We start from the raw sequence: 27,638 nt of genomic DNA, 5'->3' as shown, positions 1-27,638 counted from the left end.
GTATATTTCTCATGTTTCTGTTGTTGGCATTTGAGTCGTTTCCAGTTTGGACTATTACAAATAGTGCTTTTATGAGCATTATTGCATATGTCTTTGGTAAACATATATAAGCATTTCTGTTGGGCATATACCTAGAAGGATTGCTGGGTTATGGGGTGTGCATATGGTCACCTTTAGTTGATATTGCTAAGGAGTTTCCGAAGTGATTATATCAATTTATACTCTCATCAACATTTTATGAGGATTTCGGTCAACTCCACATTCTCAGCAACATTCAGTACTGTCTTTTTCTTTTTAGTCATTTTAGTGTGTTGATTTATTTCATGTTTTCTTAACTAATGAAGTTGTATGTTCATATCTTCCTTTCTAATCCTTATGTCTTTTATTTATTTTTCTTGCTTTAGTGCACTAGCCAGGACTCCATACAATTTGAATAAAAGTAGTTATTGTGGGCCTCTTTACAGAAAGCATTCAGCATCTCTCATCAGGTATGATATTTGCTATAGGCTTTTTTGTAGATAACATGTATTAGATTAAGGAATTTCCCTTACATTCTTAGTAAACTTTGTCATGATGCTTTTTTGCATATATTGAAGTGATTGTACAATTTTTCTTCAATTTCCTGGAAGAATTTGTACAAAATTAAAAAATTAGTGAGTTTCTTTAAGAATCTTGTAGAATTCACCATTGACAGTCTCTGAATCTGGAGGACTATGGAAAGCTTTTTAATTATAAATTTAATTATTGGGGCGCCTGTGTGGCTCAGTCGTTAAGTGTCTGCCCTCGGCTCAGGTCATGGTCCCAGGGTCCTGGGATCGAGCCCTGCATCGGGCTCCCTGCTCGGCAGGAAGCCTGCTTCTCCCTTTCCCACTCACCCTGCTTGTGTTCCCTCTCTCGCTGTGCCTCTTTCTGTCAAATAAATAAATAAAATCTTTTAAAAAATAAAATAAATTCAATTATTTAATAGTTATAGGATTTTTACTTAAATTGTTTTCTTGTGTGAGTTTTAGTGTATTGTATTTTTCCAGGAATTTTCCCACTTAGCAAAATATTCGAATTTGCTCATATAAAGTTCTTCATAATACTGTCTTATATTTTAATGTATCCATGACCCATATCGTACTTCCTCCTTTTGTTCCTGTTACTAGTTATGTGCCTTCTATATACTTTTTTCTGGATCAGTTTTAGTGGTTTATCATTTTTCTAGTTTTTTAAAAGAACCAACTTTTAGGGGCGCCTGGGTGGCTCAGTCATTAAGCATCTGCTTTCAGCTCGGGTCATGATCCCGGGGTCCTGGGATCGAGCCCCGTTAAGCATCTGCCTTCAGCTCAGGTCATGATCCCGGGGTCCTGGGATCAATCCCCGCATCGGGCTCCCTGCTCAGTGGGGAGCCTGCTTCTCCCTCTCCCTCTGCCTGCCGCCCCCCCCCCCGCTCGTGCTCTCTCTCTCTTTGTCAAATAAATAAAATCTTAAAAAAAAAAGAACCAACTTTTAGCTTTGTTGATCCTCTCTGTAATAGTTCTTCTTCTGTTTTGTTGATTTCGTTTTTTTTTTTTTTAAGATTTTATTTATTTGTCAGAGAGAGAGAGAGAGGACAAGCAGGGGGAGCAGCAGGCAGAGGGAGAAACAGGTTCCCCACTATGCCAGGATCCTGACCACGTGGGACTCCATCCCAGGACCCTGGGACCATGACCAGAGCCAAAGGCAGACATCTAACCAACTGAGCCGCCCAGGCTTCCCATGTCGATTTCTACTCTTATCTGTTATTTCTCTCCTTCTACTTTCTTTAAGTTTAATTTGCTTTTTCTAACTTTTTGAGATGGATTTGCCACCTTTTGAAAAATAATATATAATTTAAGGCTATACATTTCTAAGCATGGCCTTAGCAGCTCCCCACAGGATTTCAAATATAATATTGTCTTTATCAGTCAGTTCAAAATATTTGCTAATTTCCACTGTGAATTTATCTTTGACTCATGGTTTTTTCTCCCTCTCCAAAGCATGGTGTCCAAACTTCCGTAAGCATAAGAATAACCACCTGAAGGCCTTATCAAAATACAGGTTTTGGAGCCTCATCTCAAACCTCCTAGATTGGTATTTCTGGGAAGTAGGTCTGGGGATCCACATTTCACAAGCTCTGCAGGGGATTCGGATGCAGGTGGGCTGCAGGACCACGGATTGGTAGCACAGCAAGAGTTTCCTAAGGGCAGAAAGCAAGTCTGATTCACCAGTATCTCCAGTGCCCACCACTGGGCTTAGCAAGAAGCCATTTTTAAGAGTGAGCCAATGGGTGAGAGAAGGAAACAAAAAAAAAGAAAGAAAATTGTTTCTATGGAGAGACTTGGAGTTTTCGAATGCTATGAATTAGCGAACCACTACGGCATCATTTGGTCCCAATTTAATACATTCAGGACAGAAATATTTTTTTCCCTTGTCTTCAAATCTCTGCCTACTAAGCTTTCTCCTCACCTGTCCCACTCCGCTGTCCTGGAACATGGCCTTAGGTATCAGTATGTGCCTGTCTACTGGCACAGAGAAAGTAGGGGTGGCCCGGGACGTGTCCTGAGAGGGGCTGTTCAGGGCTGAGCAGCGTTCCCTGCCCCTCTCCTGCCATCAGCCCACAGGCCTTGGTGGGAAAATGCCCGCAGAACCCATTCTAAAAGAGGTTATCTATCCTACCTCGCGGAGCTCTAAGCATCCCTCCCATCCCAAAGCTTTTGAGAAACTTCCGCAGGACCTTTCTGCCCCGACCCGACCCCGGCCCCCTATCCTTGCCTCCTCCGCACTTGTAAGCCCAGGTGAGTTGCTCTCTCAGCAGCCCCTTGGCCACCTCTCCCCACCTCCCCGCGTGCCTCCCTCAAGCATCTGAGAAAGGCCGGAGTCTGACTTCCCCAGCCAGCTATTGTCCTGGCAGCACGGCCGCCACGCCAGCATCCCCACCCAGTCGGCCAGCCCGCGAGCCCGCGGCTCCCCAGCCCCGCCAGCCCCCACCCCGCCCCGCCCCGCCCCGCCCCGCCCCAGGGAGGACCTGGCTGGCGGCTGGGAGTCTCCCTGCCTGCTCAGCCTCCCTCCTTCCCTCCTTCTCCCTCCCTGCCTGCCTTCCTCCCCCGCCCGCCCCTGAGGCAGGGACCGTGCAAATCGAGGAGAGGGGGGGACAGACAGGCCGGGTGGGGTCCAGCTTAAAGCCCTGGGCTCCCCACTGATACCCCGTCCAGGCTGGGGATCCCCAACATCTTGGGACCTGGATTTGTGTGAGCTGGGGTGGTTCCCAGGCCAGGAGCGTGCCTCCGGCAGGCCCACTGTGCCCCCGTTTTGCATCAGGACCCCCCCCCCGGATGCTCTGAGCCACCCTCCTCAACCCGGATCTAAAACCCGGGACACAGCTATCAGGCCAGCCTCTCTCTCCACCCCACCCCCTCTTTCTGGCGTCCATCCCCTCCCCAACACCACCTCTGCTGCTGCCTCTGGCTGTGGACCTGCACCTCTTCCCCATCCCCGCCAGGCCTGGGGAGCGGGGTGAGCCTGGATGAGAGCCCCCCAACCTGGGGCTCTCCCAGGCCATGGCCAGAGTGCTCCCAGAGAGGAGCCCTGGCCCCTGAGCATCTGCTAGAGGCTTGGCAGAGGCCCCGCGGGGACCGTGTCTTCTGAGGACAAAAGGCGGCGGCCAGCAGGCAGACGGGGCGGGGGGAGGGGGGACCGGCAGCCAGGCGGGCAGACGGATAGTAGGGGCCAGAACTGGCCCCCCTCCCAGCTTGGCGGTGGCATGAAGATGGGGGTGGGAGTGTGTAGTGGGAGAAGCACCTGCCTGGACCCTCACCTGCCAGCTAGCTGGGCACCCCAAGGCTGTGTGCTGCCCACTTGGTGTTCCCCAACGCCCCCAGCCCTGCCCGGTGCACCCCTCCGGTGCTTGCTTCCCCTAATGTCTGCGTTTTAGACCAGCCCGACTGCTGTATCCACGGCAACAGAAGCAGGAGTGTCACTGGCCGCCAGATCACTGAGGGTCCCACAATGTGGCCTGGGCTGTGATTTATCCTGGGTGAGACAGCTTGAGCCCCCTCCCGGGATTCCAAGACAGCCCTGCTAAGAGAGCCCAGGTAAGTAGTCAGCATCCCTCCACCCAGGATGGGGGGGCTGAGATTTCTCTTCTGTCTCCCCACACAAATTTCAGAGTCTCCATCACTGCCATGCTCTGTCTCTCTCTGACTCGGTTAGTGTGTCCCCAACCCCCCATCCCCACTCCATCACAAGGACTACTTGGGCACCCAAGCCTGGAGAGTCCTCTAGCCATCTCCATCTTCCTCAATCCCAAATGTCCCATGAGAAAGGGAACTACCACCTGTTTCCCCACTCCCCACACAGGGTCTGTTTTTATCATTATGGTCGCGTTGGGGCATGAGGCTGTGTTAATATTCCCTTGTGTGCTAGCAATGGAAGGCATGCCTGGGAGCCCGGCAGTGGCTCTCGCGCCTGCACCCTGGGCAGGCTCAGCCTCCTGCAGCTGGCTTCTCCCCCTCTCCCTCCTCCTCCACTCTCCTCCAGGTTCCTTGGCCTGCATGCAGGGTATGTGTGTCTCTGTCTGTGTGTGAGAGCAGGCAGGTGGGTAGACATGACGGAGAAGCGGATGCCAGCCCAGACCACCCCCCACTCTTTCTTTCCTTCTTCCCTCCCTCTCTGCTTCCCTTCCTTTCTACTTTCCCCTGTCTCTCCCCACAGGTAGCACAGACTTTTGCTCCCTCCCCACTGAGGATATTGCTGTGATTCCCCGGGGAGAGGAAGCCGCGGTAGGGAAAGTGGGGTGGAGGTGGCAAGCATTTCCAGGCCCCGGGCTGGAACCAGGACCTGGGGGCCAGGACCATGCCACACAACCTGCAGGGGCCACAGGGTGGGCCCGAGCCTCCATCCAAGGCTCTCTATCTCTGTTTCACATGCCCATGTTGTGACTGGGACCCTCAGATCTTATGGCCTTGTGCACAGTGGCCAGTGATCCCTATGTCTGGAAGGGCAGGAAAGCCCGATACATGGAGAACGTGGATTCTCCTGGGACGCTTCCCCCAACTACTAGCTCTGCAACTTGAGTGAGAGTGTGCCACTTATTGAACCTCAGTTTTCCCATCGGTCGAAGAGACCGGTAACCCTTCCATCATGGGCGTGTGTGGTGACTAAATGAGTTGGTGCATGCAAGTAAAGGATGTGCATAGTAGTAGCCCTGAGACAGTATCAGCAAAGCTCATGGTCGATATTGCTGATTATTCATGATTAATGTTGTTATTGATTATTTGGAGGAGGGACTGGCCCCTCTTCTCCAGGGTATGCAAATGGGGGTTGGGGAGTGGAGGGGAGGCAGGAACAGCTCAGTGTTGTCACTCTCCCTTTGTAGGGAGTGATAAGTGGTGGCTATGGGCAGAGCCTCCCACCCCCACTCCACTCCAGTCTCCTTTCCCTGTACTTGCCCCTGTGCACACGCGCGTGTGTGTGCTCACACACACACACAGGCTTGAGCTCCTTTGAGCTAGCAGAGGCCTGGCTTGCAGCCTGCAGCATTCCTGGCCCTGGTGATGTAGGCGTCTCCCTTTTGAGGGGAGACTTGGCAAGAGTTGGGCCTGTGGTCAGTGGTTGGCAGTGCCTGGAGACAAGGCTGAAGCTTCTGAGATCGCAGGGCTTCGGGTAGAGCTGGGGTGTGGCCCATGCAGCAGTCAGACCCATGGGGGGACGGGTCCCAGGGATTTGCTAACCTAGAGCCTGGACTGGGGGGGACAGTGGGGTCTGCTGGCTGGTTTCTGGGTGTGGAGATGTGGTGGAACATTGAGTGAGGTGTGGGTGGCTGGAGGAGGGTCCTTAAGGCCAGGGGAGGAGGAGGAGGAGAGGAGAGTCTGAGACCCAGAAGACCCCGTGGTGAGGGTTGGAAGGGGTAGGGCTTTGGGGTATAGAGTAGACTTTTCTGAAGAAGATTTTGGTGTGGAAGGGAGAGGACCCAGGCTGTGGTTTGGAGGCACCTGGACCTGAGAGTGGGTATATATGTGTAACTGTGAGCGTGTGCAGTCTGTGAGCATATGTGTCTGTCCGTGGGAATTATGGATGTATATGAGTCTGTGTGTGAACCAGACCACACGATGGTGTGTGCAAGTGTGTGAGTGTCTGGATAGGCTTGTGTGTGTACAGGGGAGTGGGTATGACTTTGCATGTCTGTCTGGGTGAGCAAATGGGCATGTTTGATTCTGAGGCTGGGTCAGATTTTGTTTCTGTGAGCCAACAGGCCTGTTGAATGTCTAGTTGTATATGTGTGTGGTATCAGTTTGTCTCTGAGTGTCCATGTCTGGTTGTATGCATATGAGTATGAGGGTTTCAGAGTGCCTGGGTATGCATGCCCAATTAGATGAACGTCTAGCCTTATCTGTGTACATTTGTGTGTGTCTATATGTGCACATGAGTGTAGGTATATCTAAATGGTGTGTTTGTGAGTGTGAGGGCGTGTGTGTGTGTGTCCATGCATGTATGGGAGGGTCTGTGTGTGTCAGTATGCTTCTGTGTGGGCATGTCTAGCGTGTATGTGTATGAGTAGGTCCGTGCGTTGATGTCCATGTGGATTCTCCAGCATTTTCAATTGTGTGTATGTCTGTGTGTGTGTTTGAGTACATAGGTCTGTAGACAGACCTATGGGCTCACTCTGGTTAGGGAAGTGTTAGTGTAGATGATCACCCTCATATAAAGAGAACTAATTGTGTATGGGGGGGAATGTGTGAATACATGTTTTGTGCATGAAAACATATTTTGTGTGCCATTGTGTACACATTTGATTCTGTGTATGGTTATGGCTCTGGGGGGGTCTATGCCTCTGTATACATGCACAAAAGGCTGTGTGCATAGGTGAAAGAATGCATTTGGGTACATGTCTGATTGTGTTTGTGGGTACACTCTTATGTGTGAGTGCAAGTCTGGTTGTATGCACGAATAACTAGATTTCGTAATACCTGGTGCACATACCTCAATATGTGTTTTGTCTGAATTTCTGAGTACAAGTGTGAATGTGTGAGTGTGGATAAGCCTGTGAGTGATCATGAGTGTACGTGTGTGTATATGCTAGTATGTGTGAACATCTGGCTGTGTGTGCATTTGAGTGAACATGTCTTTATATTTGCCCATGTGTTCATATACATCTAAGTGTGTGTGTGTGTGTGTGTGAGAATATGCCTGTGTGTGCCTGTCTGAATGTACAGGTGTGTGAATGTACCAGTCTGTGTAGTTCTAATTATTTGTATATGTGTGTTTGTATTTATTATGGAACATACATCATAGAACAGTGTAAGTGGCTGAATTTGCATGCCATACATATGTTTGTGTGTGTATGTCTTTGCATGTGTATGCGCTAAGTGTTATCACTTCTTGTGCAGATGTATAAGTATGTGACTGTTCTTCCATGTGTGCATGTGTGTGAACATAGCTTTGTGTCCAAATCTATCTGAGAATTTAAATATAAATGAATCTTCATTTGTTTGCATGGCTTCTCATATGGGTGTGTGAACATGTGTTGAACACACATGGTGTGCATTCTTATTATGATTGTGTGAGTGTGTTTTGTAAGTACATTTGTGTCTCCATGTCTGGTTGTGTGCATATAGGAATGAATGATATACACATCTGTGTGCATGTGAATGTGCTCATGGGCATCCACTCCCAGTTGTATGTATATGTCTGTGTGTATTACAACGTCTGTATATGAATACATCGTCTCGTTGACAAGCAGGTCAATGGGTGTTTATGTACATGAGTACACCCACACGTGAGTGTGTGTGAAAATGCTTATGTGGTCACATCTGGGTATGTGTGTGTATACATTTGGGAGCTCACCTCTGTGTGTCCTGTTTGTTCGTTGTCTCATGGGGTGTGATGTTGAGTCTGCCTGTCCGTGGACATGTGGAAGTATGCCTGTGTGTACACCTGTGTTTGTGAGTGAATGTGGGTCGTTCGTAGGCGTTATGTCACGTGAATGTGTGCAATGCATGTACACCTATGTTTGAGAGTAAATGGATGTGCAGGCGTGGGACCAAGTGCAGTGTGAGTGTGCACTGCTGTGAGTGTGTCTATGCATACGGGTGAGTGTAGGTATTTGTGCATGTGCTGGTCTGATGGTCTGTATGTGAGAGGGAGAGACATTTGGCCTTGGGCCTATGCAGATAGGTCTAATCCCCGAGGGAGTGATAAAGGAGGGTACTTATGAGTCTGTGTGATGCTGTGTGCACAGCCCAGCATGTACTGATGTGCATGTCTAAGACTCAGTGGCACCCTGCTAGACCATAGCCGGCTCTGGGTAGATACCCTACAGGATGGCGAGCTCTAACACTTGAGCAATCCATGACCCTCTTCTGGGACCTCCCTGGCCTCAACCATGTGCTGGGCTTTTGCGGGGCGGTGGGGGGAGGGTGTCTCAGGATAATTCTTGTCATCACTCACTCTCAAGAAGTAGGAACCAATCATGGCTGATGTCTTCCTAGGGAAGGGGGCCTGTGACCTTTTAGAAATGGATTTCTTGAAACCCAAAGACCTCGCTTCCCATCCCCCCACCCTTGAAGGCCCAGGACAAAATGGCATTGTATGTGTCTAAGGTTGGCAAATGGTTTTCACGGAGAGCACCCAAACTATGCCATCCAGGCAGAAATCTAGATGTCAATGTATATGTATAAGTAAAGGTGTATCTGGGTAGAGTATGGTGTGTGTGTGTGTGTGTGGAGAAGGTGGTATATTTGGTAAGAGAATGAGGGTGGGGAGAGAGAGAGAGAGGGAAGGGATCTGAGTTGTATGCACGTAAGAGAGAGTCTGGGTAAGATATGTATGTGAGACATTTGGCTATATTTGGGAGGGGTGAGTGTGAGTGTGGGTGCATGTAAATGGTGCATTTGTGAGGTACTGTGAGAACATCAGCCTATTTGAGTGGAGGATAGTATGAGAATTTGGGTATGGCTGGGTGGGAATGTGTGAAGCCATGTGTTTTTGAGGAATATGTGGGTATGGCTGTATCTGGATGGTGCAAGAGAGAGTGGGGGGTCTGGATGATGTATGTGTTTTATAGTGTAGATGTATCTGTGTTGTGTTAGGAGAGAGCATGGGTGTTTCTGGGTAGAGCGTGTACATGAGGGAGTATGGGTGTGATGGGGTGGGAGCATTTAAGTATGGGTATATCTGGATGGTGTCTGGGTGGGTGAGCATATAAGTCTATTAGGCAGTGGAAATGTGTGATGGAATATATCTAGATGGTGTGTGTGTGTAAGAGAGAATCTGGGCACATCTGGGTGATGATGGGGATGTGTGTGAGTGTATATATAATTGGAGTATCTATGGATGGTGTGTGGGAGTGTATGTAGATGAGATGTGTGTGAGGTGTGTGTGAGAGAGTGTGGGTGTATCTGCATTAGGTGTGTGGAGCGTGGGTATTCTGGATGATGGTGTTTAAGAGAGGGGGATCTGGATTGTGTGTATGTATAAAAGAGAGTGCAGGTGTTTCTGAGTGTGGTGGGCGTGTGACAGCATAGATGTTATCTGGTGGGAGGAATGTGTAGGTGTAGCTGGATGGTTGTAAGTGTTTGGATTTAACTGGGTTGGGGGATGTGAGCGGGTATATCTGGATGTCATGTGTGTGAGGTGTGGATATATCTGGATGGTGTGTGAGACAGAGTGTAGTGGTACATGTGGGCTGGGTGTGAGACAGTGTGTGGGTATACTTTGGGTAGAGTGTGTTTGGATATGAGTGTATCTAAATGGTGGGTGGGTGAAAGCACAGGTGTATTTGGGTGGTGGAATGTGTAGTAAGGTATATCTGGGTGGTGTATTGTAAGAGCTTTGGTTGTGTATCTGGGTGTGTATGTACTTGGATATGTGTGTGAGGGTGTTTATAACCGGATGGGGTGTGTGAGAGAGTCTGGGGGACATATCTGGGTGGAAAGGGTGTGTTTGGAGTGTGAGTGCATCTGAGTGGTGTGGAGGGGATGAGAGCATGGATGTATCTGGGCAGTGGAGTGTTTGGGGAAGGATAAATTGATGGTATGTGTGAGACTTGGATATATCTGGGTGGAATGTGTTTGTGTGAATGCAGATGTATTTAGATGGTAGTAGAGTGTATCTAGTTGATGTGTGTGTGTATCTCAATGGTCCATTTGGGATGAATCTGGATGGTGTATATGTTTTAGAGGGTGGATGTATCTGGGTTGGGCTGTGTGAGTGGGACTGTATTTGGGGTGTGTGTGTGAGAGAGAGAGAGAGAGAGAGAAAAATATGGGTGTATATGGATAGGATTTGTGTGTGAACAGGTGTCTCTGGATAATGTGTAGGTACCTGTGTGTGTGAACGTACTTGGTTGGGAATTTGTGAGTGTGAGTATCCGGGTTGGCTGTGTGTAAGTGTAGTGTCTTTGAATGGTGTGTGTGTCATTGCGGGTGTGTGTCTTGATACCATGTGTGAAAGAGACTGTAGGTGTGCCTGGGTCAAATATGAGGGCTCTAGGTTAGGGGTGTCTATGGGTTTGAGTATATCTGAATGTTGCATATGAGAGTGTGGGTGTACTGAGTTGGGAGTTCGCATAAGTGTGGCTGTAGCTGGGTGGAGTGGCTGTGAATGTAGGTGTATTTGAAGTGTGTGTGTGTGTGTGTGTGTGTGTGTGAGGATGGGATGTGTGTGAGAGTGTGGCTGTATCAGTATTGGGTATGTGTGTGAAAGTGGGTGTGTCTGAATGGTGTGTGTAAGAAAGAGAATGTGCACCTATCTGGGTTGGGGTGTGAGTGTGGGTGTATCTAAGTAAGAACTGTGGGCATCTCTCTGGCTGGTGTGTGAGAGACAGATAGGGTATATCTGGGTGGTGTGTGAAAGAGAGTATATAGGTCCATCTGTGTGGGGTGTGTGAGTGTATCTGGGTGAGGGTGTGTGCATGTGAGCATATCTACATAGTGTGTATGAGAGTGTTTGGGTGTGGGAACGAATCTGAGATTGTGGGTGTATCTGCACGTGAGTGTGGATTTATCCAGACGGTTCGCAGGTGGTGTATCTGGGTGTTTTGTGTGTTTGATAGTGTGGGTGTGTCTGGGTGGGGTGTGTGATTGTGGGTGTGTGTAGGAATGTGTATATCTTTCCTAGGGCATATATGCCTCTGCTAGAGTGTCCGTAAATGTGAGCACATCCATGTTTGTGTATGTGCTGAGCAAATCCATGTTTGTGTAGCCACACATGGGTGTGGCTATCGGTACGTGGCTTGTGTGTGCATGTGTTTGTGCTAGAGTGGTGTGAATCTGTATGTGTGTGTGAGATGAGTGTGTTTCTCCATGTGAGTAAGTTCAGCGGGCAAGGTCTCCGGAGCCAGGCTCTGGCTTTGCATCCTAGTTCTGCCATTTATTAGCTGTGGGGCTTTGGGCAGGTCACCTAATCTCAGTTAAGCCCCCGTTTCTTCTTTGTAAAGTAAGGGTAATAAGACTATCTCATAGGGTGAAGATCAGATGAGTTAATATTTGGAAAGTGCTTAGGACAGTGCCTGGCACATAATAAGTCCTCTGTGCCATATCAGACGTTACCTAGTACTACAATTATTGACATGCCTGGTGTGTAAGTAACAGTATGTGTCCATCTGCAAATGCAACAGAGTCGTTTCTATGTGCATATTTGCCCCATTATCTGTATCCGTGTGTATGTGTAAGAAAGTGAGCTGATTCTGTGTGTATGTGAGTGTTTTTGTACATAAAACTAGCTTTATACTTATATGTGTCCCAGTGTGTATATAAAACCCTGAGTGTATGAGAAAGGAAGTATGTGTCTAGGAGGTCAATGGAGGGGTTTGGCCACGCATGTGTATTTCCCAGTGTACATCTGGGTGTATGAATGCACACATCTGTATCTGTGGTGATGTGTGTCCCCGTGAGTGCAGATGTTACCTGTGTTGCTGGTACGCTGCATATATGAGCGTGTGTGCATGTGTGCACGCACACACACCAGTATGTTTTTATCGGAAGATGTAAACAGGTTTGTAGTAGTCAGGATGTAGATGTGTACGCGTCAATCCCTGTTAAGTCTATACATGTAGGAAGGCTAATATCCAGGTTTATATATGATGATGATGATGTGTGTGTATAAAGGATTTGTGTCCATATGGCCGTGTACTAGGATCTTTGTATTTGTGTTGTAGAAATGAATGCATAGGTGTGAATGGGTGTGTGCATCTGAGGGTTTGTGTCTGTGTTTATAAGCCTTGGTGGCCATATGGTTATGTATGCGTGAGTCTGCGTTGCTCTGTCTATGCGTGCCTGCCTCTGTGTGCGTGGCAGTGAACCTGAGCGATAAGCCAGTATGTGTGAGCATGTCTGTACTGTGTGTATAATGTGTGTGTACCAAGGCAAGGTTTGTATAAGGTAGTGGATCTTATTTATTTTATTTTTTGTTTAAATTCAATTAATTAACATATAATGTATTATTGGTTTCAGAGGTAGAGGTCAGTGGTTCATCAGTCTTATATAATACCCAGTGCTCATTACATCCCGTGCCCTCCTTAATGTCCATCACCAGTTACCCCATCCCCTCAGCAACCCTCTAGCAACCCTCAGTTTGTTTCCTATGATTAAGAGTCTCTTATGGTTTGTCTCCCTCTCTGCTTTCGTCTTGTTTTATTTTTTCCTCTCTTCCCCTATGATCCTCTGTTTTGTTTCTTAAATTCCACATATGAGTGAGATCATATGATAATTGTCTTTCTCTGACTGACTTATTTTACTTAGCATAATACCCTCTAGTTCCATCCACGTTGTCGCAAATGGCAAGATTTCATTTTTTTGATGACTGAGTAGTATTCCATAAAATAGTGGATTATAATCTCTTAATGTAAGAGCCTGGGTTCGGGGAGGATCTATAGGATGTGAATCGGACTTACCCTGTGTGTGAATGTCAGTTCTTATGTCTATGCATGCATGATTGTGTCTGAAAGCATGTAGGTCCATATGATTTTGTTATTTTTTTTTTTTAAGAGAGAGAGTGCAGTAGTGGGGGGAGGAGGGGCAGAGGGAGAGAGAGAGAATCTTAAGCAGGCTCCCCGCCCAGCTCAGAGCCCCAGTGGGGCTCAATCCCATGACCCTGAGATCATGACCTGAGCCAAAATCAAGAGCTGGTCGCTTAACTGACGGAGCCACCCAGTCGCCCCAGGTCCATATGATTTGGTTTGTATGTGTATGTGTCTGCATGTGCCCATGTGTGTGGTGAGTTTTTCTCTGCCTAGGCCTGTATTTCTAATGAAGGGTGGTTATCTGTATGTGTGTATGTTTGTGTGTGTTTCGTATATCTTTGCATGATTTGCCGGTAGGTGGGTACCTACACACATGCCTAACTTTCTGTGTAGAAGAGGTGTGTGTGTGTGTGTGTGTGTACCAGTGCACATACACCTGATTGTGCTTATCAGCTGGTGTAAGTCTGGATGTGAGTGCAAATGTGATTCTTGATGTACACGTGTTCCTGTGTGCACTTATCTTTCCATGTGTGCTAGAGTGTCTATGCGGTGTGACTGGATGTGAAGGTCTTAGGGCATTCCCAATCTGGCACATGGAAAAAGTGAAATATCTATATGGCACGTTGAAGTAAACTGAAGAGGATTTAGGGGTACTGGGGTTTGGCGAAAAGAAATTCCTTACATTTCTTTACATTATACAAATTGTGATGAAGAAAACAAAAAATGCAAAGTTTTAGGGGAGTTATTAAATATTGAATTTGTATACAACTTTTTTGTATACAACTTTCAAGTAAAACATTTTCGGGATTTTTTCATAGCACACTGAACTCACTTCTGGAAACATAACTTTTATTGACTCGTGCAAATTTGTAATGGTCAGCATTCATGCCCACTCCTGAGCCTTTGACTGTGACTGCCTTTATTTATTTTAGGGTAATTTGACTCCTTTATGGACATTTCCATCATGATTTGGTAAAGTAGTTTGTGCTGAGCATCAATGTTCTACATCAAGTTATTGTATTTCCTGGTAAAAACCCAAAGAAAACAAAAGAAACAAATAACCATTAGTACTTTTGACACAGATATAAACTTCTATTGTGACCTGCTACTTCTTGATCTTGAAAAGCTTGTTGATGAAGGTAAGACCGAGTCTGTGGAGGTTGTGCGGGCACCATTTGCCTTAATGTCCTCAGTAATTAGCTTGAATGTGTGACACATAGCTGCATGATTCTGCAGGTCAGCAAAGCTCACCTTAAAAGCATTAGCTTTGGGGTCATCAGGTACCATTTTGGTTTCTCTGACACTTTCACACCATACCAATCTTTCTTTTTCTTTCTTTCTTTTTTTTTTTTAAGATTTTATTTATTTATTTGAGAGAGAGAGAATGAGAGAGAGCACATGAGAGGGGGGAGGGTCAGAGGGAGAAGCAGACTCCCCGCCGAGCAGGGAGCCCGATGCGGGACTCGATCCAGGGACTCGATCCAGGGACTCGATCCAGGGACTCCAGGATCATGACCTGAGCTGAAGGCAGTCGCTTAACCAACTGAGCCACCCAGGCGCCCCATACCAATCTTTCTTAAGAAATGCAACAACTAACTGCTTATTCATCCCTGTTTCACCTCCCTTTGATAACTCACTTGTTTTTGCCATGGCCAGGCAGAGACCCAGGTTTTATGCTCGAAATAAATAGCTAATGATCTCTTCTGTCTCTTGGTGGTCATCATCAACAGGAAACTGCTTGCATGACTAGTGGCAGCAAATGGCCAAAGAGGTTTTTTTTGGGGGGGGGGAGAGGGTTACTGGTTAAAACTCCTTTCTTATCAATAATCAGAACTTGGATAATTCATAGTCTTTGAATTTTGTGCTTCAAAGATAGGATCCTTTTTAAAATCTAACACTTCTTTTCTTTTAATCAAATGTGATGTTGAAATTTCTTGTAACAAATGCACATGCATTTTGAATCCAACCAAAAATTTTCATTCTGAGTATTTCAAAATAATTGATGAAACTTTTGCCCTAAGTAGACACAGACATTGCTCTACTCATCTTAATAAGTCTTTTTTAGTAGTCAACTTAATAGCACCAACTAAGTATCACCCAGGGAACCATACATGACCTCACTTCTAAGTTGAAGTTTGGCTTTGAATCCATAAACCTTGACAGTATACTTTCATATATTTTTGAGTGTCTTAAAAATTTTTTGATGTAATTTTTTTCATGTGCTCAAAGAGCCATTTGTTGAAATGAGTAAGCATCAAATCTGCAAATGAGAATCATTCACAAAAAAATGCTGAAAATTTTCTTTTAGCTCATAAATCTTTTACAGAATCCTTACACACTTAGGTTTAAAACAATAGAGAAAAGTGTACTGATCCCAAAGCTTCACAGAAATCCAACACACGGGTGGGTAGTACCTTGGATTTAATCAAATTCACCTAGCATCATTTACTGTGGAAATTAGACCTACAGGTAAACTTTTATAGGTGAGTGCTCCTTGGTGCATGAATCTCGGCATTTTCAGAACAAATTCCAGATGTAAACTTCATGCCATCTCAGTAGTCCACAGACTAATGCAGAGTATCCACGATATTAGAAAATATTCATGTATCACTTTGAATATTTCAACCTTAGTTTATTTTGGTGCTTCTTGCATTTCTCTTCGGGCTCTCTGACTAGTACTTTGAACTGAGCACAATTAATCAACATCTAGCGATGCATCAATATAAAATGAAAACCCTTTTGATTCAACAGTCTTCTGAGTTAGTGTCATTTCAGTGGTCCTTTGACCCATCATCACTGTGTCTCCTAATAGCAATAATTGAAAGTGACCTCTTTCCTGTTCTTTTTACTTCACTGGTCCCAAATATGATGTGGACAATTTCTTGGCAGACTGCTAGAACGTTCCTGGCAGAACGCTGAGATACTACTGGGAGGGGCATCTTAGCTTTACTTGTTAATCATGCAATCCTGTCACTAGCTTGTTGAGCTCCATCTAAGAATTTTCTAACCCAAATTAAAAAGAAAAAAGAATGTTCTAACCCATCTCATAAAAGAGCCAGGTTTCTTAATTTGCATTTTGAGATGCTTTTAAAAGTCCAAATATTTCTCTTCGTGAGAGTGTTTCATGGCCAGTTGACCAACATAGCCTACTGGGAAATGAAGTTTCTTTTTTTGAAATCTTTTTAATTTAAATTCAGTTAGCCAACATATAGTGCATCATTAGTTTCAGATGTAGTGTTTATCAGTTGCGTATAACACCCAGTATGAAGTTTCTTTTGATAACTTTTCCACACAAATCGGACATACAGGTTGAGGATGAGAGGGCTTACTTGGCAGCTGGATCCAAATTTGGGACAATCCTTATTAAACTGCTTAAATTAGGGAGATCCTGGAGTTTTTGGAGGGAGACTGTGTTTGTCTTGTGAGTCTCCTGATTTTCCAGCTTTAATCAAGAAATCCATTTTGATGGGAAAAGAAATATCTTAAAAATTAAATCTACTTGAATATGAAGTATTGAAGGGGCCAGCAGATCTTAGTGACTTCTGAAAACTGACTTTTAAAAAAAGCAAATTTGGTGGCGCCTGGGTGGCTCAGTCGTTAAGCGTCTGCCTTCAGCTCAGGTCATGATCCCAGGGTCCTGGGATTGAGCCCCGCATCGGCCTCCCTGCTCTGCGGGAGGCCTGCTTCTCCCTCTGCTGCTCCCCTTGCTTGTATTCCCTCTCTCCCTGCCTCTCTCTCTGTCAAAAAATAAATAAAATCTTTAAAAAAATAATAATAATAAATAAATAAAAAATAAAAAAAGCAAATTTGAGGTCTTCTGCATTCTTAAGAGAACAGCACTCTGGAAACAAAGCCTTAAAGGCCTAACTTTCCCTTTAATGAATCAATTCAATTCAACCACAGTCAGGCTTTATTCTTTTATTGACAAATATTTTACCTAAAAACAAAAGGTAATAATTTATTCTGAAATAAATTATGAAATCCCACGAAGAATCAGATTTGGCTAATTTTTAATATTAAAAGCCAGTTGCAAGTAAATCAGTAAATAAACCAAGAAATAATAAAAATTATATTGTAATGTTTTTAAAAGAGTCCTTTTAGAAACACTGTGAAATACTTATGGATGAATGGTATAATAGCTATGCTTCAGAATACTCTGGAAGTGGGGGAAGTGGGTGATGTTATAGGCAAAACAAGACCCTAAGGGTTGATCGTTGATGAATCTGGGCAATGGGTGCACTGACGTTCATTATAGGACTTTTTTTACTTTTTTATTTTTTATTTTTTTTGAAGATTTTATTTATTTGTCAGAGAGAGTACAAGCAGGGGGAGCGGCAGGCAGTGGGAGAAGCAGGCTCCCCACTGAGCAAGGAGCCCAATGTGGTACTCGATCCCAGGAAGCTGGGATCATGATCATGACCTGAGCCGAAGGCAGACGCTTAACCGACTGAGCCACCCAGGCGTCACTCTTTCTACTTTTTTATATCTGAAATGTTCTAGAAGGAAAAAAGGTTTTCTTTCTTTTTTTTTTTTAAAGATTTATTTATTTATTTGACAGAGAGAGACACAGCGAGAGAGGGAACACAAGCAGGGGGAGTGGGAGAGGGAGAAGCAGGATTCCCGCAGAGCAGGGAGTCCGATGTGGGACTCGATCCCAGGACCCTGGGATCATGACCTGAGCCGAAGGCAGTCGCTCAACCGACTGAGCCACCCAGGCGCCCGGAAAAAAGGTTTTCTATAAAGAAGGAACAATTAGGGCAATTAACAAAATAGTTATACTCTCTTTAGGAATGCCTGCTACCATATAATAATAATAATAATAATAATAGCAACAGTCATGCAACTATTTTTGTAGAAAAAAATTGTGGAAAAATTTAAATAAGGTCAAATTAAAAAGAAAAACAGGTGTTGTACATGTATGGGCAAAACCAAAAAAACCTCACTGATGGGCAAGAGTGGCAATCAAAGTAATAATCAGACTATCTGGGATGTTTCAACAGGAAGCAATCCAAACATTTACAACCTCTCTTTGACCCCCTAGAGCCTCTCTTGGTCTGGCTCCCTGCTGTGGCAGGTGCCCACCAGCCAAACAGCTCTGCTAATGTTTCCACCTGTGCCTGAAGGAGTCGGCTGGTATGTGCAGGTGTGCGGGTTTGTCTCTGGGTGTAGAGCTGTTGCGGTGTGTGTATATCAAGTAATGTGAGCAAGCTTGTGTGTGTACCCTTGTCTGTGTGTGCAGGAGTGTTCGTATGCATGGGCGGTTTTTCTCTTTGTGATTGGTTATGCTTGCACATTGCAGGGGAGGGTGTGTTGGAGCTGGTACACTTCTCTGCATAAGTGAGTACGTACATGAATGGGTATCTGTGTACCTGAGCCAGGATGTACATGTCTGTTTTGGTGAGTGTGCCTAATTTATGTGAAAGGGTTTGGATCAGTCAGCCTCGTGTGTTAGAGTATGTACATGTGTGTATATGTGAGCAGTTTGTGCTTGTCTGTTTTTTTCTCCATACAAATATATCTGTGGATATCTGAGGGGCGTTCTGTCCGTGTGTACATACATGTGTGTGTTTGTGTGTGTGTATGCATGTGGCAGGTTTCAAGTGCATGTGAGTATGGTGGCATATGCAAGTGACTTTGAGTGTCATTATGTGTAACAGTATTTGTATGTGATGATATAGGTATGCCACTGTGTACATGCCTGTGTCACAGAAGTTTGTTTGATCATGTGGGAGGATTTGAATAATCAGGTAGATTGTATGTATGAGTCTCTGTATGAGTAGGTTTGCATATGTGTATCTATCTGTCAGGATTTGAGTGTTCATCTGTGTGTGTGCGTGTATGTGTGTGTGTGTTAGGGGAGTTTTAATTGTGGGTTTATGAGCCATTACATGTGCATGTGTGTCTGAGTGTGTGTATATGATCAGTTGTCAGCCCTCTCATACCTAACACCCTCTTTTATGTAACATATTTTGTAACACCCCTTTACTATATAGACATGAAGTTCTTAGATAATATAATCTCTCTGCACATATAATTTCAAAAGAAAACCCATATAGTGTTTCATACGATATGCATATTGTATTAACTCTAATACAAATTAATTAAAAGAAAGTGATTTATAAGGTAGTAATTTGTATTTTGATATGTGAATGTTTGGGCATGGCACTCCCCAGGAAAGTCAAAAAGGTAGTTAGAGGCTTGTAACATCTTAGGAATAAATGTGGATTTGGAAGGGGAAAAATCAGAAACTGCCCCTTGCTCAAAGTGCAGGAAAATGACAGGCAAAGGCCTAGGGGTGAGATTTTCCGAAATAGTTGACAGCTCAAAGAAAGTGCTCCCCCAAACAAAGTGCAGTCTCCTCTGGACTTACTTGACAGCTATATTCCTGAGTAATTCAGGTTATATTAAACTAGAGGGAAATTTGTATTTATATGTGAAATAGAGTTATTAGGTTCAAGGTTCGGTTCATTACAAACCCAAAGTCCTAGGGCATTCGGGACACATGTTGACTGTGTGGGACTGCCCCACACATCACTGGATGGCCAGCATCCTTGCCCTGGACCCCTAAATGTTAGAAGGACGACCTACACCCCAGCGTTGTGGCAACCAAAAATGCTCCTGCGGTTTTCCAAAATGTCCCCTAGGGGGCAGTAACGTCTCTGTTGAAGACGATGCACCGGTTTAGACAGGGTGTATACACTGTGCCTGCGGAAGAAGGACCCGTAGACCCTATGCCGTGTGTGCGCATGCGTGCGAGTCCATGTCCCTGTGTGTGAGCCGGTTGCTGTCCCTAGGTCTCCATAGCAGGAGCCTATGTGTCTGTGTGAGCTTGTGTGTAGCTGCGTATCTTTCTGAGGGCGTCTGGGCACGCACAGGTGTGTATGTGTTCTGTGCGTGTGCTCACACTTTTAGCCTGGGACGGGCCCAAGCTGTGGCTGCCAGTCTGCTCAGAAGAACCCTCTCCTCACTTGTAGAGTCGCCCCAGCTTTCCAGGCAACACCAGGGTTTTGTTCGTTTGCTGCTATTGTTTTGTGTTGTTTTGTTGCATTTTAGTGTGTGTTTTTTTGGTTTGGTTTGGTTTGCTTTCACTGAGACTCTGGGCTACAAATTATCCGCCTTCTGGATCTTAGTGTGTTTCCCTGTGTCTCCCTCTCCATCTTTATTTCTGCTTCTCTCTGTCTCTATCTCTGCCTCTCTCCCAGCCCGTCTCTTTATCTCTCTATTGTTCTCTCTTTCTTTCCTGGCATTATCCCTCTCCTATCTGTCTTTGTCTCTCTCTTTCTCCCTCCCTCCTTCCCTCTCTCCCTTTGTCTCTGTCACTTTTCTCTCTCTCTCCCTCCTTCTCTGTCTCTCTGTCTCTGTCTCTACTTTTCTGTCTCTATTTCTCTTTCTACTCTGTTTCTATGTGTGTCTCTCTTTTTTTCACTCTTCTCCTTTTGGTCTCTATTTCTGTCTCTTCCTGTTTGTGTGGAAGGCCTGCTCCCCTTTCTCTGTTTATTTCTCCCCCTTTCCCTCCTATGTCTCTGTCTCTCTCTCGCAAACCTCTCTCCTCTGTCACTCTCTGTGTGTCTCTCTGATTCTCTTTTATATTCAATCTCTCTCTGTCTCTAATGCTTTCCCCCTGCTTCCCCTCAAGGCTAAGGAGTATGTGTGTGCATGTGTGTACAAATTTACACACACCCAGCGGTCAGCTGGTCCACAGTTCTGTGGGAGCTATCAGGCCTTGAGGGGGCTGAAAGGGGGCCCACCAACCCCACTTCTCCCAAGCCCCTGCCCTAGCACCTTCTCATGGCCTATTGGCACTGTGTCTGAGACTTCGGGGTACCATCAAAAAAGCTTGGCCCCTGGTGGCTGTGGCAGGCCAGGTTGGAGCGAGCTGGGAAACAATACCGAGGGGTGACTTCCTGGGAGGGAGAGGGTAGAAAGGCTCCACTCAGCCCCATGTCCCTCAACCTCAAGCCCATCCCAGCCCCAACAGTAGTTCTGAGCTTCTCCAGCTTGCTTCCTTCCCTCTGGGACCTATCATGTTACGTTATCACACTCCTCCCCCGCTAGCCCACAGCTCACACACACCAGGAACCCTCCTGTTCCCCTCCCCCCAAGCTTGGCCCGTGCCCTCCCACTCCTGTACTGCCCAGGCTGCCTTTCAGCAAATCCCACCTGGATGCCTCCAGGCAGCCCTCCCTGAGCCACCAGCCCCTTTAGTCCCTCAGCCAATTGATATGACAGCCTTTGACTGAGGGCCTACTGTGCTATGCACTGCTCTTCTAGAGGAGAGTATCTGAGTCTCTACTCCCTGCCCTTGTGGAGCTTTCATTCTAATAGGGAGAGGCAGGCAATAAACTGAATTTTAAGTAAATTATATAGTGCATGAGAAGAGATAGTTCTACAAAGAAAAATAAAGCAGGGCAAGGGACACAGAGTGCTATTAGTTCTCACCTGAATTACTGCAGGAGCCTCCTGAGTAGTCTCCCTACTTCCACCTTTGCCCCACCTGGTCTGTGCTCCCCACAGCAGCGAGGGGGATCCTTTTCAACCCCAAGTCATATCACATCTCACCTCTGCTCCCATGGCTCCCCTCTCAGAGTAAAAGTCACAGTCCTCACCATGGCCTACATGATCTGGCCTCACCGCCTTTCTGACCTTAAGTCCCACTGCTTTCTGATCACTCACTCCGTTCCCTGCACAGTAGCCCCCTTGCTCTTCCCAAATACACCACGTGTGATCCCACCTCAGGGCCTTTGCGCTAGCTGTTCCCTCTGCCTGGACTTCTCTTCCCTCCAATAACCACATGGCTCACTCTCACCTCCTTTAAGTCCTTGCTTAGATGACACAGCCTCCATGAAGCCTTCCCTGTCCATTTCATCTAAAAGTATACCTCCCCCACCCCTAGCACTTCCTATCCCCTTTCCCTCCTTTACTTTTCTTTTTAGGAACGTATCATCTGACCTCCTATACTTCACCTATATATCTTCCTTATCATCTAGAATATCAGCTCCATAAGGGCAGGGATCCTTTTCTATCTGGTTCACAGCTGTGTCCCCAGTGCCTGGCATACAGTAGATGCTCAATAAATCGCTTTTCAATGAATGAATGCACACAAGCACACTCATATCTTTATATTCACAATACTCCCTGCCCCACTTAAAATAAAAACCCAAGTCCTTATCATGGCCCACAGCCCTAAACAGTCTGGCTCCAGACACTTCTGTGACTTCACTTTCTACCACTGTCTCCCCTCCCCGCCCTTTTCCAACCACACTGGTCTTCCCACTCTTTCTTGAGCATGCTAAGCGCATTCCTGATCATGAATAAAAAAGCTCATTTAATGGGTGGCTACCAGCATTAACAAAAAATCGTGAAATAGAATAGAACTAACGGGGTACATTACACATAGGATCAGTACTGTTTTGTGAAACTTTTGGTTCAGTTATGTGGGCACGTATGTGTATGTGTACCAGGTTGTGATGTAAAATGTTTGGCTTACTATGGGTAGCAGTCAAAAAAGTTTGAAGAACATAACCTTAGGGCTTTGCAAAGGGGGAGAAGAGCCGCACCAACACCCCCGCCCCACAGACCCCCCCCAAGGGAGGAAACAGGTAATGGAGGACATCCAGAGAGGTGAAGCAGCCCCCTCCCCCAGCAGGGAGGGGGTAGGAGGAGTAGTGGGCCAGGGGCAGGGCCTGACACCAGCCGGGGAGTAAGTGCGGAGACCGTGTAGACCCACTAACACTGCCCTTTCTGTTTCTTCCTCACCTTTCTTTCCATCTGTTTCTCGCTGTCTCTTTTTCTTGTGTTTCTCTCTCTCTCCCTCTCTTTCTCTCTCCATCTCTATCTCTGTCTTCCCTTTCCCTCTCTTCCTGTCTCTGGTTCTGTTTCTTCTTATCTCTTCTCATTCTCATTCCCCCATTTCCCTCTCAATTTGTATCCATTTATATCTTTGTCACCATTTTTGTTTTGTTCTCTCCTTTCTCACTGTGTCTCTGTGCCTCTGTCCACGTTTTTCTCTCTGGCTCTCTCCTGCTGGCATCTCTCTGTCTCTCTCTGTCTGCGTCTCCCCCATTATCCCCATTTGCAGGTGCAGCCCAACAGGACAACTGATGGAGTCCCCCACGGCCCATCGAATACCGGACTGGCTGATCCCGTAGGGCTGGGAGCAGCCCCCGCCCCTCAGTATGGCCAACACTACCGGAGAGCCCGAAGAGGTGAGCGGCGCACTGTCCCCACCATCGGCATCAGCTTACGTGAAGCTGGTGCTGCTGGGACTGATCATGTGCGTAAGCCTGGCGGGCAACACCATCTTGTCCCTGCTGGTGCTCAAGGAGCGTGCCCTGCACAAGGCTCCTTATTACTTTCTGCTGGACCTGTGCCTGGCCGATGGCATACGCTCTGCCGTCTGCTTCCCCTTTGTGCTGGCTTCTGTGCGCCATGGCTCCTCATGGACCTTCAGTGCACTCAGCTGCAAGATTGTGGCCTTTATGGCCGTGCTCTTTTGCTTCCATGCGGCCTTCATGCTGTTCTGCATCAGCGTCACCCGCTACATGGCCATCGCCCACCACCGCTTCTATGCCAAGCGCATGACACTCTGGACATGCGCAGCTGTCATCTGCATGGCCTGGACCCTGTCTGTGGCCATGGCCTTCCCACCCGTCTTTGATGTGGGCACCTACAAGTTTATCCGCGAGGAGGACCAGTGCATCTTTGAGCATCGCTACTTCAAGGCCAATGACACGCTGGGCTTCATGCTTATGTTGGCTGTGCTCATGGCAGCTACACATGCTGTCTATGGCAAGCTGCTCCTCTTCGAGTATCGTCACCGCAAGATGAAGCCAGTGCAGATGGTGCCCGCCATCAGCCAGAACTGGACATTCCATGGCCCTGGGGCCACTGGCCAGGCTGCTGCCAACTGGATCGCTGGCTTTGGCCGTGGGCCCATGCCACCAACCCTGCTGGGTATCAGGCAGAATGGGCACGCAGCCAGCCGGCGGCTGCTGGGCATGGACGAGGTCAAGGGTGAAAAGCAGCTGGGCCGTATGTTCTACGCGATCACACTGCTCTTCTTGCTCCTCTGGTCACCCTACATCGTGGCCTGCTACTGGCGAGTGTTTGTGAAAGCCTGTGCCGTGCCCCACCGTTACCTGGCCACTGCTGTTTGGATGAGCTTCGCCCAGGCTGCTGTCAACCCGATCGTCTGCTTCCTGCTCAACAAGGACCTCAAGAAGTGCCTGAGGACTCACGCCCCCTGCTGGGGCACAGGAGGTGCCCCGGCTCCCAGAGAACCCTACTGTGTCATGTGAAGCAAGCTGGTAGGCAGACAGGCAGGGAGAAGGTCATGGCTACCGTGATGGAGCCAGCAGTAAGGGAAGGGTGGGCCCCATACAGGAGCCTTTCTGAGCTCCAGCCCTAGCCCCTCGAACCACCCGGAATCGAGGCACCTTTGCCAACAGCTCCCCAGGGTTGGAGACTGGGGTGGGGGACTGGGAAAGAGGCGTTTCTAATGCTGTGGGGCCTGTCTTCGCTGCCTCCTTCTCCACTTCTACAATCTCTCTCCTTTCCTCTCTCTCTCTCTTTTTCTTTCTCTCTCTTTCATCCTCTCTCTCTCAGAAGTGACAATTCAGAAAAAGAAACTAAGACTGAGAATGCAGGTTTTTCTACTAACAGCTGAGGAGACAGGCTTTCTTGCTTTAATGTCTCTCCTTCTGACATAGTCCAGAAGTGGGAAATTTGTCCTGTAAAATAGACTTCCAGAGCTCTTATTGCCCCCTCTGCTCCCATGCACCCTCCCCTTCCGAGTCCTTTAGCAAGGGCTGGATGTTTAAGGAGAAATTCATCTGCTGACAACCGGGACCAAAGGGGGTGCTGGGTCCCCAGGGAGCAGAGACGTTTAATTGCTATGTTGTGTGCAATGTTGTTTTAAGCTAACCCTGGTCCCAAGCCTGGTTTCCTGTCCCTCCCCACCATGTCCAGACCTCCCAAGTGTTTCTTGAGCATCTGTTCAAGAAGCCAGGAGGGGAGGGAGAAGGACCCCTGGGATGGGCCCAGGCTAGGTGAAGAACGGGATGTGAGCTGCACACCTCGAGCTGAAGAGACCCGAACTTGGCTGCATTCTTTCGAGCTGCCTCCTGGATCCCCAGCCCCCAACTCTTCTTCCTGAGGATGGAAATCCACTCCAGCCCCACTAGGGCTGATGTGGGTGCCATACAGGCAGGAGCATTCCCCCAGGGAAGTGTAGGGAGAGAGCCAAACTCCCCAGAGTAACTGGATCCCAGCACCTGGGGTCAGAGCAGAACCAACCCCAGAATTGTCTCCTGGGTTCACACTATTCTCCTGAGGATGAAAAGTTGGGGGGTGGCCTTGGTATAACACACAGTGATATAAGCTCCAAGGCACTGTGGACTTGAGTCCATTCCTATCTGACCTCTTTTTGTCCCCTTCAAGCCTCGGGGGCCTCAAGCCCCTCTTGGTAGCCCTTGGCCTTCTGGGCCCTCAGCCCCCAACTTCCTTCCCCTGAACAGCCCTTCTCCCCCTTCCTCCCTCCACCCAAAGTGGAGCAGACTGCAGCCAGATTCTCCAGGTGGGAGAGCCCAAGCCTCCTTCCCAGGGCAGAGTCCACTCTGGGCTCACATCACTGCCAGTTCTTATGGACTGGTGAGCCAAGCTGGCATTCCTTTGCCTGGCCTTGCCTGGATTTTTTGTCCCCCTCTCGTTTCCTGGGGGAGGGGGAGATCTGTATTTATCTACCCCCTTTCCCTTCCTGATAGAAACCGTTGTCCTAAGCTCCCTCTCTACCCCCACGACAGCCCCAGAACTGGGGAAGCCTTGACCCTAGAGGAATGGGGAGGGCACTCTAGGCAGGAGAGACATGAATGAGCCTGGCTGTGGAGTGGCCCTGGAAAGGCAGGCCAGAGTGGCTGAGAGGCTGGGGTGGAGGGTACCTGTTCTCTCAGTGATAGTGATGGGGGTGCCTTTCCCAGGGAATGGGGTGGGGGGGAACCACAGGGGTGGGAGTAGGTAGGGTACATTCTGGAGGGTTTTCCTCCATTTCTTTTTTCTAACTGCCTGGATTCACCATTGGATTTTGTAAATGGAAAACTGAAAAGAACAATGCTATATTGGATGTTTTCTCTTTCTGACTCTGTGTGTTTGTGTGTGTGTGTGTCCTGTTTGCATGACCACATGTGGGGAGGTATGGTCAAGTGGGACTGTGTCTGTGTGACTTTGTGTGGGGAGGCACCACTGCCTGGTGCACACATGTGAGCAAATGCCTGTATGTGGAGACATATGGCGCACACACACACGTACATGTATGCACCTAATTGAAAGGAGACAAACTAGAGTTATGTGCCTGCAGTAGGAAGTAGAGTGGTTGGAGAAAAGAATTTTAAAACCGTACGTATGTATGCAGCAAGAGGGTAGACTCCCATCCCATAAAATCTTCCTCCTTTGGCCCAGGCTCTGAACATGGGGGGACAGGATACTTGAGAACCCCATCTCTTCCCAAAGCCTGGAGCCCCCGGGTACCCTTCCAACTCCTGTATCAGTCTCCTCTCCAAAATGCAAACAAGGTGTTCCTGAAAGTGGACCACTTTGGAGAATAGGCACTGGGAATTGGGGATCAAACCTGAATGGGGAACTAACAGGGTTAGAAAATGCCCCCTACAAAGTAATGGCTTCTGGAGGGACTGCTCAGTCGGGGATGGGAGCCCTTCTGAAGAGTCCACTGTATACCGCTGGGACTTTGGTAAGCTTTGACTAAATTCAGAGGAGGGATGTTACAGGGGGGATAAACCTAAGCCTGGGAGTCTACCCAGCTAGCCTGCTCCCTGGGCACTCAATTTACTATTTATTTACTTATTCTCTCAGGTGCACAGAATTGAGTTGACCATACTCCTCAGTTCTTGGCACACTACATCATCGTTGGCCCATGCGAGTCCCTTTTATTCTTTGTTTTGTTTTGTTTCTTCCCCTTCATCACCCATCCCTGATCCAATACCCCCTCCCACATAGGCACCCACTCTCGTGTATTTAATGTATGTCCTTCCAATTCACCGTTCATGTGTTTATTTACATATATGTGTATCTGTGAAAAATATATGGTATTGTTATGTGTTTTGATTTACATAAACAGTATTGTACTATAAATCTTGTTCTGTTTCTTTTTTCACTCAACATTCTGTTCTTGAGAGATTCAGCCTTGTTGCTGTACGTAGATCTAATTCATTCTAGTGGTCCATCTTCTACATATACCACATTTTTCTTATCCATTCCCCTGGTGATGGGTCTCTAGGTTGCCTCCAATTTCCTGCCACCACAGAAAGGCTGCAATGGGCAGTTTCCTACGTGTCTTAAGGATGCCCAATTTAGAGGAGAGGAAACCGAAACTCAGAGAGAGGCAGTGATTTGGTTAGGGCTACAAAGTGAGGAGCACACCCGTGATGTGAATCCCAGACCAAAGCCAGAACCCCACCACCATGCGTCAGGAAAGACCATCAATCTGACCCCCCAAAATCTAAAATGCAATTAAAAACGGCATACACTGAGGAAAGGATTGGAAGGAGGGCAAGTATCGAGTGGACGAAGAGATAGAAAACCCTAGAAAAATCTGGCGGACGAACGGAATCACAATCATTTTAATGACGCAGAGGAAGTTACTTTCGTGTGTGTGATTATTTCTAGA

The 27,638-nt window shown here is 47.1% G+C and overlaps 1 protein-coding gene across 1 annotated transcript; it reads left to right on the top strand.

The window, feature by feature from the left end:
• The first annotated feature begins 3,120 nt into the window (after nt 1–3,120).
• On the top strand, nt 3,121–27,103 carry GPR173 (G protein-coupled receptor 173). The gene is made up of 2 exons (XM_081808856.1): nt 3,121–4,094; nt 23,040–27,103. The coding sequence occupies exon 2, from the start codon at nt 23,137–23,139 to the stop codon at nt 24,256–24,258; it is 1,122 nt and encodes a 373-aa protein (XP_081664982.1). The 5' UTR covers nt 3,121–4,094; nt 23,040–23,136; the 3' UTR covers nt 24,259–27,103.
• The last annotated feature ends 535 nt before the right edge of the window (nt 27,104–27,638 follow it).

The sequence above is a fragment of the Leptonychotes weddellii genome, chromosome X (assembly GCF_054177405.1).
Source record: "Leptonychotes weddellii isolate Sample4059 chromosome X, ASM5417740v2, whole genome shotgun sequence".
Lineage (NCBI taxonomy): Eukaryota > Metazoa > Chordata > Mammalia > Carnivora > Phocidae > Leptonychotes > Leptonychotes weddellii.
This window is presented reverse-complemented; position numbering and strand designations above follow the sequence as displayed.

Excerpts from the sequence above, each read along its gene's own strand:
- GPR173 (XM_081808856.1), top strand. The coding sequence starts at position 23,137 with ATGGCCAACACTACCGGAGAGCCCGAAGAGGTGAGCGGCGCACTGTCC.